The sequence below is a fragment of the Castor canadensis genome, chromosome 15, assembly GCF_047511655.1.
Source record: "Castor canadensis chromosome 15, mCasCan1.hap1v2, whole genome shotgun sequence".
In the NCBI taxonomy this organism is placed as follows: Eukaryota; Metazoa; Chordata; class Mammalia; order Rodentia; family Castoridae; genus Castor; species Castor canadensis.
In genome coordinates this window covers 34,654,647-34,667,540 of record NC_133400.1, presented here as the reverse complement: position 1 = coordinate 34,667,540, position 12,894 = coordinate 34,654,647, and the positions used below count along the sequence as shown (strand labels likewise).

General features: G+C 58.7%; 1 protein-coding gene across 3 annotated transcripts in view; it reads left to right on the top strand.

Moving 5' to 3' along the window:
- Adcy7 (adenylate cyclase 7) overlaps positions 1–12,894 on the top strand; it is a 57,036-nt gene that overhangs the window by 33,728 nt on the left and 10,414 nt on the right. For all 3 annotated transcript variants that reach the window (XR_012441986.1, XM_074056027.1, XM_074056026.1), the window contains exons 6-17: positions 542–703; positions 1,167–1,316; positions 1,633–1,781; positions 2,990–3,101; positions 5,708–5,835; positions 6,918–7,076; positions 7,305–7,437; positions 10,003–10,194; positions 10,509–10,543; positions 10,990–11,073; positions 11,191–11,263; positions 12,335–12,432. Coding sequence is in view for 2 of the 3 variants with exons in the window: in XM_074056027.1 (XP_073912128.1) it covers positions 542–703; positions 1,167–1,316; positions 1,633–1,781; positions 2,990–3,101; positions 5,708–5,835; positions 6,918–7,076; positions 7,305–7,437; positions 10,003–10,194; positions 10,509–10,543; positions 10,990–11,073; positions 11,191–11,263; positions 12,335–12,432 (1,475 nt within the window). In the remaining variant the exon portion in view is untranslated. The remainder of the gene's footprint in view (positions 1–541; positions 704–1,166; positions 1,317–1,632; positions 1,782–2,989; positions 3,102–5,707; positions 5,836–6,917; positions 7,077–7,304; positions 7,438–10,002; positions 10,195–10,508; positions 10,544–10,989; positions 11,074–11,190; positions 11,264–12,334; positions 12,433–12,894) is intronic.

The window sequence follows — 12,894 nt, the reverse complement described above, 5'->3', positions numbered from 1 at the left end:
CGCCAAGTGGGGCAGAGGTATATGCCACAGCTCCCAGGCTGCTTCCCCACCAGGTCAGCCACCACAGCTGAGGACAGAGCCCTTTCTCAACTAGCTTGAGTCCCAGGCTTGAGTCTCACTGGCCTGGCCTGGGAGGTCACTGTTTCCATAGGCCTTATCCTGTTCCCACTCCTGTGGCTGTGAGAGGCAAAGCTCATAGAAACCACAGACTGCAGGCTACGGTTGTAGAAGAGAAGGACACAGGGCTGGCAGGGTGGAGGGTGGTAGGCTGTGCTGTGGGAGGCAGCAGGTTACCATTCCACCAGGAAGGGCTCCCTGGGTGACAGGCTCATGGTGTCTCACTCCTGGGAGGTTCAGCTTTGGCCACCGACAGTAAATCAGCAGCAGGAGGTGATGTATGTCTTACCATACAGGTGAGAGGTGAGGGGCTGCCCTGAGGACAGAGAGCCTGGGTGGTGGGGACCGTCACAGGAGACAGGAGATTTCAGGCTACACCATCAGCTCAGTGGCTGGCCTGAGCCTCTGGATATGCCGTCCCCAGGTGCCCTTCTTCCTGTTCATCGTCTTTGTGGTGTACACACTGCTGCCCCTCAGCATGCGGGGAGCCATCGCGGTGGGGGTTCTCTCCACCATTTCCCACCTCCTGGTGTTCGGGGTTCTGACGGGGACCTTGTCAACGCCCTGTATCCCAGTGGAGCTGCAGGTGAGCAGTGGGCTGAGGGTGGAGGTGGGGGACAGGTTCAGGCCTCTGTTGGAAGGACGTGGGTCTGAAGTCAGTGAAGGCCCCATGTGGGTGTGCTGGACCCAGAGGCCTCAGGACAGTGCTCACAGATGGGGAGCCTCAAGGCCGGACTTCCTCTGAGTCAGCTTGGAAGCTTCCCCAATGAGCCCTGTCCTGCTGGTCATCTGTCTGCTGGCCTCGGGTGTTCCTGTGACCTCAGGCCCTACCTTCCAGGTCAGTACACTGCTGTAGTATGAGGTCCTGATCCTGGGCCTCTCTCTCCCCAGGCCTGTACTGGGTTGGAGTGGGTGCATCCCTGCGCCATGTCTGTTGCCTTTGTGCCAACTCAGTGGGGGCTTAGAGATATGTTTTCCTCCTGCCTGGCCTGGGTGTCCACTCTCTGGCCAAGCAGGAAGCTGAGCCCAGCCCTTGGCCCCGCCCTCAGCTGTTGGCCAATGCTGTCACCTTCCTCTGTGGGAACTTCACGGGTGCCTTCCATAAGCACCAGATGCAGGACGCCTCCCGGGACCTCTTCACCTACACTGTCAAGTGCATCCAGATCCGTCGGAAGCTACGCATGGAGAAGCGCCAGCAGGTGAGGCCCCGCTTCCTCAGGGGCCACGGGAGCCCTGTTGTCTCTTTCTGTCTCCCAGCCTGACTCTCTGCACACCCTGTCTTCTCTCTGTTGGGCATCAGAAGCTTGTTGAATGCTGTGCACATGGAGACTCCCGTGCAGGTCTCCGGGGGGCTGCTGGGACAGGGAGGGCGTGTGCCCAGGGGGCTGGTACTGGATGTAAGCCAGCAGTGAATGAGGGCATTGTGGGCAGAGTGGACAGGTGGGCAGGGAGAAAGGTGGCCAGGTAGGCCTGCCTGTCCCCTCGGTCCCTCACTGGTCCATCACCTGTGTCTAGGAGAACCTGCTGCTCTCGGTGCTGCCTGCGCACATCTCCATGGGCATGAAGCTAGCCATCATTGAGCGGCTCAAGGAGCATGGGGACCGCCACCATGCGCCCGATAACAACTTCCATAGCCTGTATGTCAAGAGGCACCAGAACGTCAGGTGGGTGGCTCAGGGGCATGCATTATGGACAGAGTCTCCAGGACTTGAGGCTATTCTGCCAAGCCTGGGGCAGGTGGCCTGCCTTCACTGTTGGGAGACTCAGTCCTTCCAGGAAATGGGCTCAGATCAGAAGGTCAGGCGGGCTGGTGTTGGAGGTGATCTAGCTCCACCCGAAGTTGAAGAGTTCTGTGAAGAAAGAGGACAGGGTCCTTTCTGATGTCTCTCTGCAGGGATAACACTCCCCAAAAGGAGGGCTCAGTGACCATGGGTCCCCCACCCCTAACATGTGTCCTCGGGTGCAGAGTCTCCCTGAGCACACTGCCCTGGGCGAGGTGTACATGGGTCACTTAGAGATTCCCCCAGGCCACTGGACCAGCCCAGGGTACAACAGTAGCTAGGAGCAGATATCCCATTGCTTGTCCGCCATGTGTCGGCTGTGGAGAGCCAGGAGCTCACAGGTTTGGAGCAGGAAGGTCTGGTGGAAATCTCGCTGTGCTCATGCATTGGAGATGGAGTCCTGCAAGGACACAAGGAATGACCTCTGTGAAGTGCTGAGTGTGGGTCTCAGTGTGAGGGAGCAGGGGTGGCATCTAATGCGGGGGGGAGGCAGGGGTGGCATCTAACGGGGGGAGGCGGGGGTGGCATCTAACGGGGGGAGGCGGGGGTGGCATCTAACGGGGGGGGGGGGAGGCGGGGGTGGCATCTAACGGGGGAGGCGGGGGTGGCATCTAACGGGGGGAGGCGGGGGTGGCATCTAACGGGGGGAGGCGGGGGTGGCATCTAACGGGGGGAGGCGGGGGTGGCATCTAACGGGGGAGGCGGGGGTGGCATCTAACGGGGGGAGGCGGGGGTGGCATCTAACGGGGGGGGAGGCGGGGGTGGCATCTAACGGGGGGAGGCGGGGGTGGCATCTAACGGGGGAGGCGGGGGTGGCATCTAACGGGGGGAGGGGCTGAGTGCTAGTCTTGCTTGGGGTGGACATCTCATGGGTGCAGGGGGAAGAGAGCATCCTAAGCTGCCTGGGAGAGCACTCTGCTCTCAACCTTGACCTTTGGGCTCAGGCTTTGCTCCATGGGAAGTCTTGGGAATTCTGATGGGTCCTGATGGCTGGGAGTGCCTCAAGTCCCTGTGGGGGCTGAGGATGGCAGAGGTAGGCGGGGCCCAGGGCTGGGCTCCTGGCCTAACTCTCACCTCCCCATCCCTCTCAGTATCCTGTACGCAGACATTGTAGGCTTCACACGGCTGGCCAGCGACTGCTCCCCCAAGGAGCTGGTGGTGGTGCTGAATGAGCTCTTTGGCAAGTTTGACCAGATCGCCAAGGTGAGCCATAGGGAGACCACCTGCTCCACAGGGTTGCCAGCCTGGCACTGAGCCGGTGTGGGACTGAGGCTGTGCCAGAATTCTAGCTTCCAGCACCAAGTGCTTTGGAGGTGGGGTTGTGTGGGGGCTGGGGTAGCCTGGTCCCTACCCAGAGTGAGGTCTGTGGAGACACCGATGGTGCATTTCTGGGGATGCATGGGGCCCAGGCTCAGATGGAGGGATGGAGGAAGAGATGGATGCAAGGCTGGCGATCTTAGTCTTACCTGGAGGCCTGGGAGGTATGGAAGGCCCAGTCCCACCTAGGTGAATTGTGGACACGTGGAAGTTTGAGAAACCAAAGAGACCTGAGAACGGAAGGGAACAGTATCTGGGCAGGGGGAATGGAATGTGCAAAGCCTGGAGTAGACTGAGCTCTGAGTGTCCATGGAATGAGAGACAGGGTCACAGGGTCAGATGCGCATTGATATGACGGCTGAAGTGATGAGTGGGACTTGTCCTGCCTCAACCTACCCTGTGTTGCTCATGGACCTTTAGCTTACATGCTTTGAAGAGGGCTGCAGGAGCCTAGGGTCAGGTGTCAGAGTTGGGTTCCTGGAAGCAGTGGCCACTGAGTAGAGATGAAGGCTCTCTATCCTGGTTGCTCACTTAAATCACCTGGAAAACCTAACCGCCAATACCAGCACCCATGTCCGTCAGAGACCCTCAGGAGACTGTGGAATCAGTGGGCTGGAACTTAAGGGAGTTAATACTTCCCAGGCCTACAGTGGAAGCACTTCCACGGTCAGAGCAGCTCAGCCCCGGCAGGCATGGCTTCTGGGAGGATGAGGCAATCCCACTATAGGGACACAAAACTGCTGTGGGGCACCACCAGCTGGGGTGCTCTGAGAGCTGGCCCACCCTGGCATCCTGGACTGAGTGGCTCCAGGGCCCACCTGGCCTGAAGCCTTCCTGCAGCTGTAGCTGACCTCCTCCTACCAAGAAGCCAAGGTTCTGCCTAGCCCCCTGGACACAGCCCCCTCTTCCTGACAGACCCCTGGACACAGCCCCTGCCCCCCCGCCCCGCCCCCGACAGACCCCGAGCTGTGGCATAGTGCAGGCCCTGGCAGGTGCTGGCCTCTGCCGAACATCCTGTGTCTGTGATTTTCCTCTTATTCACTGATAAGACTTTCCTCTTATCGGTGGTCACATTCCAGAATTTACCTCCCTCTGAAAGACAGAGCCTCAAGATCTGCCCCTCAACACTCATGTCAGGAGCATAGCTGGCCGGCCAGTCTGTGAAGGAACGGCCTGTGGCCTGGACCTCCCCTGGGTCCAGGATGGTCCTGTGCCTGGCCTGAGAGAGGCGAGGTTGCTGGAGCCCTGGGTCTGTGCTGGGCACCCAGGCCCTGTCCACACATCTGCTTCCTAGCAAAGCTGCTATCTTCGTGTCTTTGTCCACTCAGAACTCAGGGCCAGCAGGAAGCACCAAGCACACGCTGAAACTGGGTGACAGGAGGAAGGCTGGTAAAGGGATGGCTCACAGGGACACATTGAGGGAGGGCTACCCTGTGCTTGGGTGTGGAGCTGGTGGCACTGAACGGTCACCCCCAGGCTTGAGGGGATGGGTGGGAAACTGGACACAAGACAGAACAGACAGGTGCCACTCCAGTAGCTTGGCTGGCCCTTAAGACCCTGCAGGAGGAATCTGGGGTGTCAGTGCACCATCTTCTGCTCCTTTCCTCAGAAGTCAGAGGGCAGCTCTGCCTGCTGGGCACCAGTGCACCAGGGACGCTGGTGGAGTGCAGCCTCTCCATCAGATTCCCTAATGCCTCCTCAAGGCCACCCTGGCTTAACAGGGTCTGATGGCAGAACACTCCCTCAAATGAAGTTTCACACAATCCTCCTGGGCCTTCCCGCTGTGGGCATTTCCCCATGAGGATGCAGCCCACCCTTTTCTGGCTGTCTCTTGCCACCTTTACTCTGTTTGGTGTCCATTCCCCAAACCCAGCAGCGTGTCAGGTGTCTCTTGGCCTGCCACCTGTTGGCCCTGGCTTAGTACACCTGCTTCTGCTCCTGCTCAACTCACTCCATTTTGGCCATACTGGCTGCCTGGTTGTCTCTTAAGCAGCTTCCTGGCCTCAGGGCCTTTGCCAGTGCCTGGAATAGTTTTCCTCCAGGTGCCAGCATGGCTTCCTCACTCCATTCCTTTGGGAGTTTGCTCAGATATTACCTTCACTGAGAGGCCTCTGACCGCCTGGGCCCTTCCTGTCTGAGCTCTGTCACCTCGTTGTTGGGCATGCTGCAGACTGTATTTCTCTAGCTCATCGTACAGTGTTCCCATCACAGCTGCAAGGATTTGTGTCTTTCTTCTTCATTGCTGTGTCCCATTGCCCGGCCCAGAGCCAAGGTATACAGTAGATGCTCAAACACTGCGCAGACAAATGAAATAAAGTCAGCCCCTCCCACAGAGGCCCGCACTAAGGCTTGCTTTCAGCCCAGGTGTATGGCTAGAGTTTCCTCCTGCCTCTTTCCAGGCTCAGAAGCGACACTGGAATGGGTAAGAGTCCAGGCCACCTGCTGTGTGGCCCCAGATGCGCCCCTGACCAGGCCTCTCCCTTGCCCCACAGGCCAATGAGTGCATGCGGATCAAGATCCTGGGTGACTGCTACTACTGCGTGTCGGGCCTGCCCGTGTCCCTGCCCACCCACGCCCGCAACTGCGTGAAGATGGGGCTGGATATATGTGAAGCCATCAAGTAGGCGCCATGCCCTGCCCAGCGGGGGCGGGGCTTCTCTGCCATCTCAAGATGAGGGTCCTGGGCTGCCCAGGGTGGCTTCCCGAGATTGCTCAGTGTGCCATGCAAACCTAGGAGGGGACAAATCTGTTCTGCCAGCCTTTGTCCTCTGGGCCTACTGGTGGCTCCGAGACTCAGAGCTGGAAACTGAGAGCTGGGCTTCATCCCTCCGAGGGCTGAGGGACTCAGGGCAGAGAGCAGGAGGACTTTCCAGAGTCCAGCGCCAGGCTCCATCTTCTTCCTGCTCTGCCTGGTGTCGGTCCAACTTTTGGGCCTCTTGGGCTCCTCCCTGCTAGGTGCTCAGGGCCTGTGGTGGAGGCCAGGTGAGCTTGGCCACACAGACAGTGTGGGACAAGCAGAGCTGCCACCACTCCAGGGTCAACCCTAGTGCCAGGTCACGCTTCCTCCTGAAGTCTCCCCAAAGTGGTGTGTCAGCAGGAGAGTCATGGCAGAGGGACCTGGGAATATCCTGACACTACAGCCTGTGTGACTCAGGCCACCCCCACCCTGTACTGTGTGGAGGGTTTCCTTTGTTCCTACAAGTTCTGACCCTGGTGGGCTTGGTCCCTTTCCAGCTCTGTTGGTGGACACAGGTGCCGGACGCTCCCTTATCCTTTACCTGTTTGTTGGGGATGCAGTGCCCTGCTCAGGTTTGGGGTGCCTTGTACCCTGGATGGCTTTCTCTTGGGGCTTTGTGTAACAAGTATTGCCAGCAATGCACAGGGTTCCTGAGTCCTGGAGTTGGGGAGAAATGAAGCCTCCAGGACCTGATATTGTGCTCTTTTGTCCATGTTGGGTTTTGGGGACAGTCTTACCCCTCTGTGCACCCTGGCAGCCTTTCCAGACCTGGGCAGAGTTGCCAGGGAGGGGAGACTCTCAGCATGACCCAGAGGGACCAGAATGTTAGGATCCCCTCTTTCTACCCAGCCCTTGAACATGGGGGTGCCTCCCGGCTTGTGCAGGGGCAACAGCCCCTGTCCCTGCCCCGGGGACCTCCAGCCTGTCCTCCTGGCTGGGGTGGGTGATGGGCCTCTCTGTCCCAGGCAGGTGCGGGAGGCCACAGGCGTGGACATCAGCATGCGTGTGGGCATCCACTCGGGGAATGTGCTGTGTGGGGTCATCGGGCTTCGCAAGTGGCAGTACGACGTGTGGTCACACGATGTATCCCTGGCCAACAGGATGGAGGCGGCCGGAGTCCCTGGGTGAGGCTCAGTAGGGCAGGGGCAGAGGCTGACAACTGACTTTGGGCTGAGGGGGTTGGAGTGGGGTCAGCTGTGGCAGAGGGTAGAGTCAATGAGGGGAGCTCCTCTCCTCACAGTGAGGGGAGCCATCTTGGGTTTTGGCCCTGCTTGGCTCTGCCTGCTGAGCGTTCCCAGGTGGGTGCCAGCCCTCTCTGGGCCCTGCTGCTTCATTTGACTTGGTCTCCCCAGGCGGGTGCACATCACAGAGGCGACATTGAACCACTTGGACAAGGCGTACGAGGTGGAGGATGGGCAGGGGCAGCAGAGGGACCCCTACCTGAAAGAGATGAACATCCGCACCTACCTGGTGATTGACCCCCGGGTACGAGGGCTTGGAGGTGGCAGAATGGGGGGGCTGGGCTGGGCAGCCATGGGAGCAGAGTGGCCCACATGCAAGGAGATGTGGCAAGGTAGGAAGAGACCCATTTCCTGCTGCTGGGTACATTCTACGCCAACGATAAAGTTCTTAACGTTCTCTTCTATGAGATGGGGACAAAGGCTGATGCCTGCCTCTTAAGGGGAAGAAGCAGGCGTGTGAGGCCCTCCCCACTGTCTCTGGCTGTTCCCCGCCCTCTGTAACTAGTAGCTGCTGGTAGTTCTTTCCTGACATCACCCTCCCTGATTTGGCTTAGAGTCAGGAAAGCTGAGGGACCAGAGCCTGGGGCCAGGAGCTGTGAGGGTCCTGGGCTCTGGGCCTGCATCTCCTGGCCGTCCACGTTGTCTCCCGTTCTCCAGGAACCAGCTTGCCATGGGGAGGCTGTTCCATGCTCTGGGTGGGCAGGCCAGCCAGCAGGTGCCCTTGGCCGGTCTGCTGCCTGCCCTGCCTCAGGGAGGCCTGTCTGGTGCTCAGTGAACCATCCTTGGGGTTTGCTCAAGAATGTTGGCTGCAGGATGTTTTCAGCTACCTCTCACTTAGCTTTGGTCCTGCCTAGGCGGGGGGCAGCCTCTTTGGCCCCCAGTGGCCTCACCCTGCCAGTGTACCTGGGGAGCCTGCCTTGTCACATTCACATTGTGGAGTTAGCATCTGGGAAAGCCCCTGTTGGGTCCCTAGCCTCATTCTTCCCTGAGCCCAAAGGCTCCTGTTGATTTATCCAGTTACTTGTTTTTTTGTCACCCTGAGTTCTCCAGGGCCTGCTTCCCCTCTTAGCCTGCAGCCCAGCTTGAAGCCAGCAGGTGCTTGGGTAGCTTTGGAATGAACGAAGCACCCCCACCCCACAGGTCAGCTGCAGACGTAGCTCCAAAACCCACCCCCAGGGCTGCCAAATTGAGCAAGTAGGACCACGGGACACAGGGCCAGGCCCAGACTTAAACAGGGAGCAGGGCTTCAGCATAAGGGTCTCAGGCAGTTGAGTCTGCACCCTGCCTTACCAACCACTCTCCCTTCTCCCCGTCTTCCTTTCATTTTCTTCATTCACCTGTTTACAAATCTGAAGGGCGTGTTGTAGAAAGCTCCCTTCATCCTTGGAGCACCAGCCTGGTTCTCTGCTGGCATTTCTTCCTTCTTTCCACATAGAACTTAAGGCACCTGGCAGGGGGTTAGGGCCACATGGCCTTCCTTGCTTGGGCAGGGATGTGGGCGGTGGTTGTATGTCCCTCACATATACTTGGTGCTGTATTTATGCTGTCAGGACACAGCTCTCCTGGATGGACACAAGCATGAGGTGGTTCCCCAGTTCTAGCAGCCTCAGGATCCACCTCAGCCTTTTCTAAGTGCTGAGCCCACAAGGGTGCAGCCATCTGTGGGGTGCATCCTACACCCCTTTTGCACAGGCACATTTGACTCAGAGCAGTGGGACTGTAGGACACACCTGTTTTTATTTCTCAGGGGGCGCTCCAAGAGAACCATCAGTGACCCCAAACATGGATGACTGGGTATTGTGTAGGCAGGGTTTTCAACAGTGGAGGGGTGACAGAGGAACAATCCCATATCCAGACCCAGGACAGTCTTGCTTACTGCAGGGCTGGGCCGTCCTCTGGACCTGGGACCCTCACTAAGGCTGAACTATATGTGGTTCCCCCGAGCAGGCAGACCGCGGCTGAAGGTTTAAAAGTGTTTCTATCCCGAGAGGAGGCTAGACATGTCCAGGAGAGTTGGTGCTGTGGCTTGGCCAGCATCTGCGCTGTGGTGGGGCTCAGGAGACAGGACACCTGGAAGGAGGAGGATGTTTGGAATAGTCGAGGGGGAGGTGGGAGTCTCTGCAAGCCCCAAGGTGGCTTGAGTTTGTCTCTGGTGGCCTTGGGGCACTTTCTCTTCCCTCCGCTATATCCAGCCCTGCCTGGCCACCCTGTCTGGAGGACAGCCCAGGTGTACCATCCATGTAGCACTTAATGGTCCCATGCTGGGGTCTTGGGGCTAGATGTGAAACTTCCTGGAAGGCTGCCTTGGGGCTGGGCCAGTGCCTGGTGGCCAGATCTCAGGGTGCCAGCCAGCAGTTCTCTTCTCCCTTGCTCCCCACCAGAAGAAAGGAACATGTGTGGGCCACATGTGGCGGCTGGACAGGATGCCTGTGTTTCCCTGGACCTCATGGGAAGGCAGTGGGAATTCAGGCCCTAGCAACTGACTGTTCCAAAGTGCTCACAGGGCAGATGGGGTCTTGGGGTGAGGACTTAATCCCTCTCTTCCCTGGGGAGGTGGACCAGGCTCCGGGCTGGTCTCTTCCCAGCCTGAGGCAGGGAAGAGCTGGGGTCCCCTTCAGCCTGGCCTCAGAGTATGCAGAACTTTATCCAGTCACCATGGGGAGCCAGGGGGCTGCAGCAGGCTGAGGAGCCTTTGTCATTTCCCTTTTGCAAGACCAGCAAGTGTTCTGAACAGGGTGATATTTTGAGAGTGGAGGGGTGGACCGAGAGGGGAGTGGGTAGGACAGGCTGTGTCTCTGTGTGCCTGCAGAGCCAGCAGCCACCCCCGCCCAGCCACCACCTCTCCAAGCCAAAGGGGGACGCGGCCCTAAAGATGAGGGCTTCAGTGCGTGTGACCCGCTACCTTGAGTCCTGGGGAGCAGCAAGGCCCTTTGCACACCTCAACCAGCGGGAGAGTGTGAGCAGCAGTGAGACCCTGCTCCCCACTGGGCGGAGGCCCAAGGTAGGTCCCCTCTTATCTGGAGAGTTGGGTCAGGGGCAATGAGAAGGGTCAGGTGCAGAGGGTCCTTCCATCTGAGACTCACTTTTTCTGCTGAGTAGTGGGTCCAGTCTCTGCCCTGCTTCCTTATAGGGAGCTGGAGGCATCTGGAGGCTGCTCCAGGGGGTAGCACTCCCCAAGCTGAATTCACCTTTAGTGCAGGGTGTCTGCAGCTTGGACAGCCCCCGATGCCTTGCTCTGTGGCCTGGGGTGATAAACCTAGGACAAGGGATAGAGTGCAAGGGTGTCACTGTGTTCTCCATTCCCTCCCGCTTCAGGCCATTCCCCTGAGGCGCCACCGGACCCCTGATAGGTATGTGTACCGCACTTCCCCCCTGTAAACTGGGCCCTGCTTGCTTGGCCACAATGTGCCCACCTCCCTCTCCAGATAGGTGGCCCTGATCAGCCGGTCCAGGGCAGTCCTCCCAGGCCCAACTCAGGACCTCTGTGGAGATTGACATGGCTTGGTCATAGTGTTTCTAGAACAGGACTTTCAGATCCCTGGGGAAGGCACACTGGGGCTCTAGTCTGCATGCTGACCCTGTGGGGAGCAGAGAAGGCCCTGGCTAGGGACCAGAGAGTTCTCTGCCTCTCTCTGGATGACTGGGCAGCTGGGAGATATGAGCCTTCACTTACCCTCTCTGGGCCTCGGTGGTCCCACCCATGCCTCTACCCTCCTGGTCACCCCACTGGTGGGTCATCTTGTCCACACCTGCCCCCAGGTGAGTGGGTGATGCAGTTGGGGGTGTCTGGTTCCAGGAGCGCGTCCCCCAAAGGGCGCTCAGAGGATGACTCGTATGATGATGAGGTGCTGTCGGCCATCGAGGGGCTCAGCTCTACCAGGTGATGCCGTGACCTCAGCCCCTCCCGGGCCTCTCAAATGGGTCCCCATGTGGGTGCTGAGTCCCCCCTTCCTGGGAGCTGCATTCTGAGGCCCCATCTCATGCTGCCATCCCCCAGGCCCTGCTGCTCCACATCTGATGACTTCCATGCCTTCGGATCCATCTTCCTGGAGAAGGGCTTTGAGCGTGAGGTGAGGCCTCTGGGCAGGCCACCATAGAGGAATGGGGCGCCCAGCACTCCCAAAGGATCTGGAGGGGAGGCTCATGGGAATCTGTGCCGTGGAGGGGCAGGGCAGGGCTGGGCTCAATGCAGCCCCAAATTGGTGATTCCTGCCGGCCTTACTACTCAACCTGGATGCCCCCATCCCAGGGATTTACCCTGTGGATTTGGAAGAACATTGCTCTACCAAATGTCAGACTCTCAGCTGGTAGGGGCCAGTAAGCGCCCCAGGCTTCCCATGACAGATGCTCTGAACAGCCTGAGCACTGGCAGGCCCTGCGGGTTCGCCCACCTGGCTGCTGCCACTGTCCTGCTTCTTGTCCTGTAGAGGCCACGAAGTCGTGGCGCATCTTCTGACTCCTGTCAGATCCTGGACATATTTCATTATGTAACAACCCTTAACTCAAAAATGAGTGTCAGGCTAGGTTCACAGACAGGAGCCCTCTGAGGTTCCATAGCCATCCTTAGCCTCAGGCCTAGACCCATCTAGAAGGCATGGGGGCAGGGAGGGGAAGGGGTGATCCAGCATTGGGTGTCTAGGATTGTAGGGAAGGGGCTCCCCAGGTGAGGTCCTCAGGAAATGAGCCTGCTGGCCTTCTGCTGGCTGTGGGCCATGTGGCCTGAGCCTTCTGAGACTTGGTTTCTTACCTACCACAGAAACCCTGGGGGGGCTGTGGTTACCCACTGGTGTCTGCGTGGAGGGGCAGTTCAGGGACCCAGGCCTGGCCTTACTCCTTGGTTTAGGGTGAGGCCAGACCTATCAATACCCCAGGAACTCAGACTTGGTTCCTGTCCATAGGGCCATGTGCTCTTCAGGGTCCTTGGAAACAGAGACCCGGCTGGGCACGGGGCAGAGGGAATGCCTGTGAACGCAGAACAAGCTGTGAGATGCCAAAGAGTGAAAGCTGTTTGATGCAGCAGCACCTGGGACTCAAGGAGGGTGGGAGGCATTTTCTTTTAGGTGATGAACTTGAGTGGGGGTGAGGGTGGCTCCGAAGGGGACCCTGCAGATGGCTGTGCCTCAGAGTCATGTTGCCCACAGTACCGCCTGGCACCTGTGCCCCGGGCCCGCTATGACTTCGCCTGCGCCGGCCTTGTCTTCATCTGCATCTTGCTTGTCCATGCCCTGGTGATGCCCAGGTCAGTCTGAGGTGGAGAACAGTTGAGCTCACTGGGGTCCAGCCAAAGGGTGGTGACCACTGGCAAGACCCAGCAGAACACTGGTGAGGTCTTCATGGTCTGCAGGAAGGGACCAACTGTGAGTTTAGTGACTTCAGACCCTGAAGTCCAGTGGTGGGGCCAGGGCTTGTAGCCTCACATCTGGAGTTGCCTTACTTATAAGTAATGTACTTATGCTGTCACAGGCCTCTCTGCCCCCTAACCTCTCTCACCTGCTATGTCACCTGCTATCTCTGCAGGCTTGTCCTGGCCTTGGGCATTTGCAGCCCTTTAAGAATGGACACTGAAAACCCGAGGCACCGTCATCTCCTGCATGTGGGGAAAATGAGGCTTGGGTTAATCACATCCCGTCTGGATCAGGAGCCACTGAGAGGCCTGCTCTGGCTCTGGAGCTTTGACGGTGGAAGATAGGGACAAGGGGTT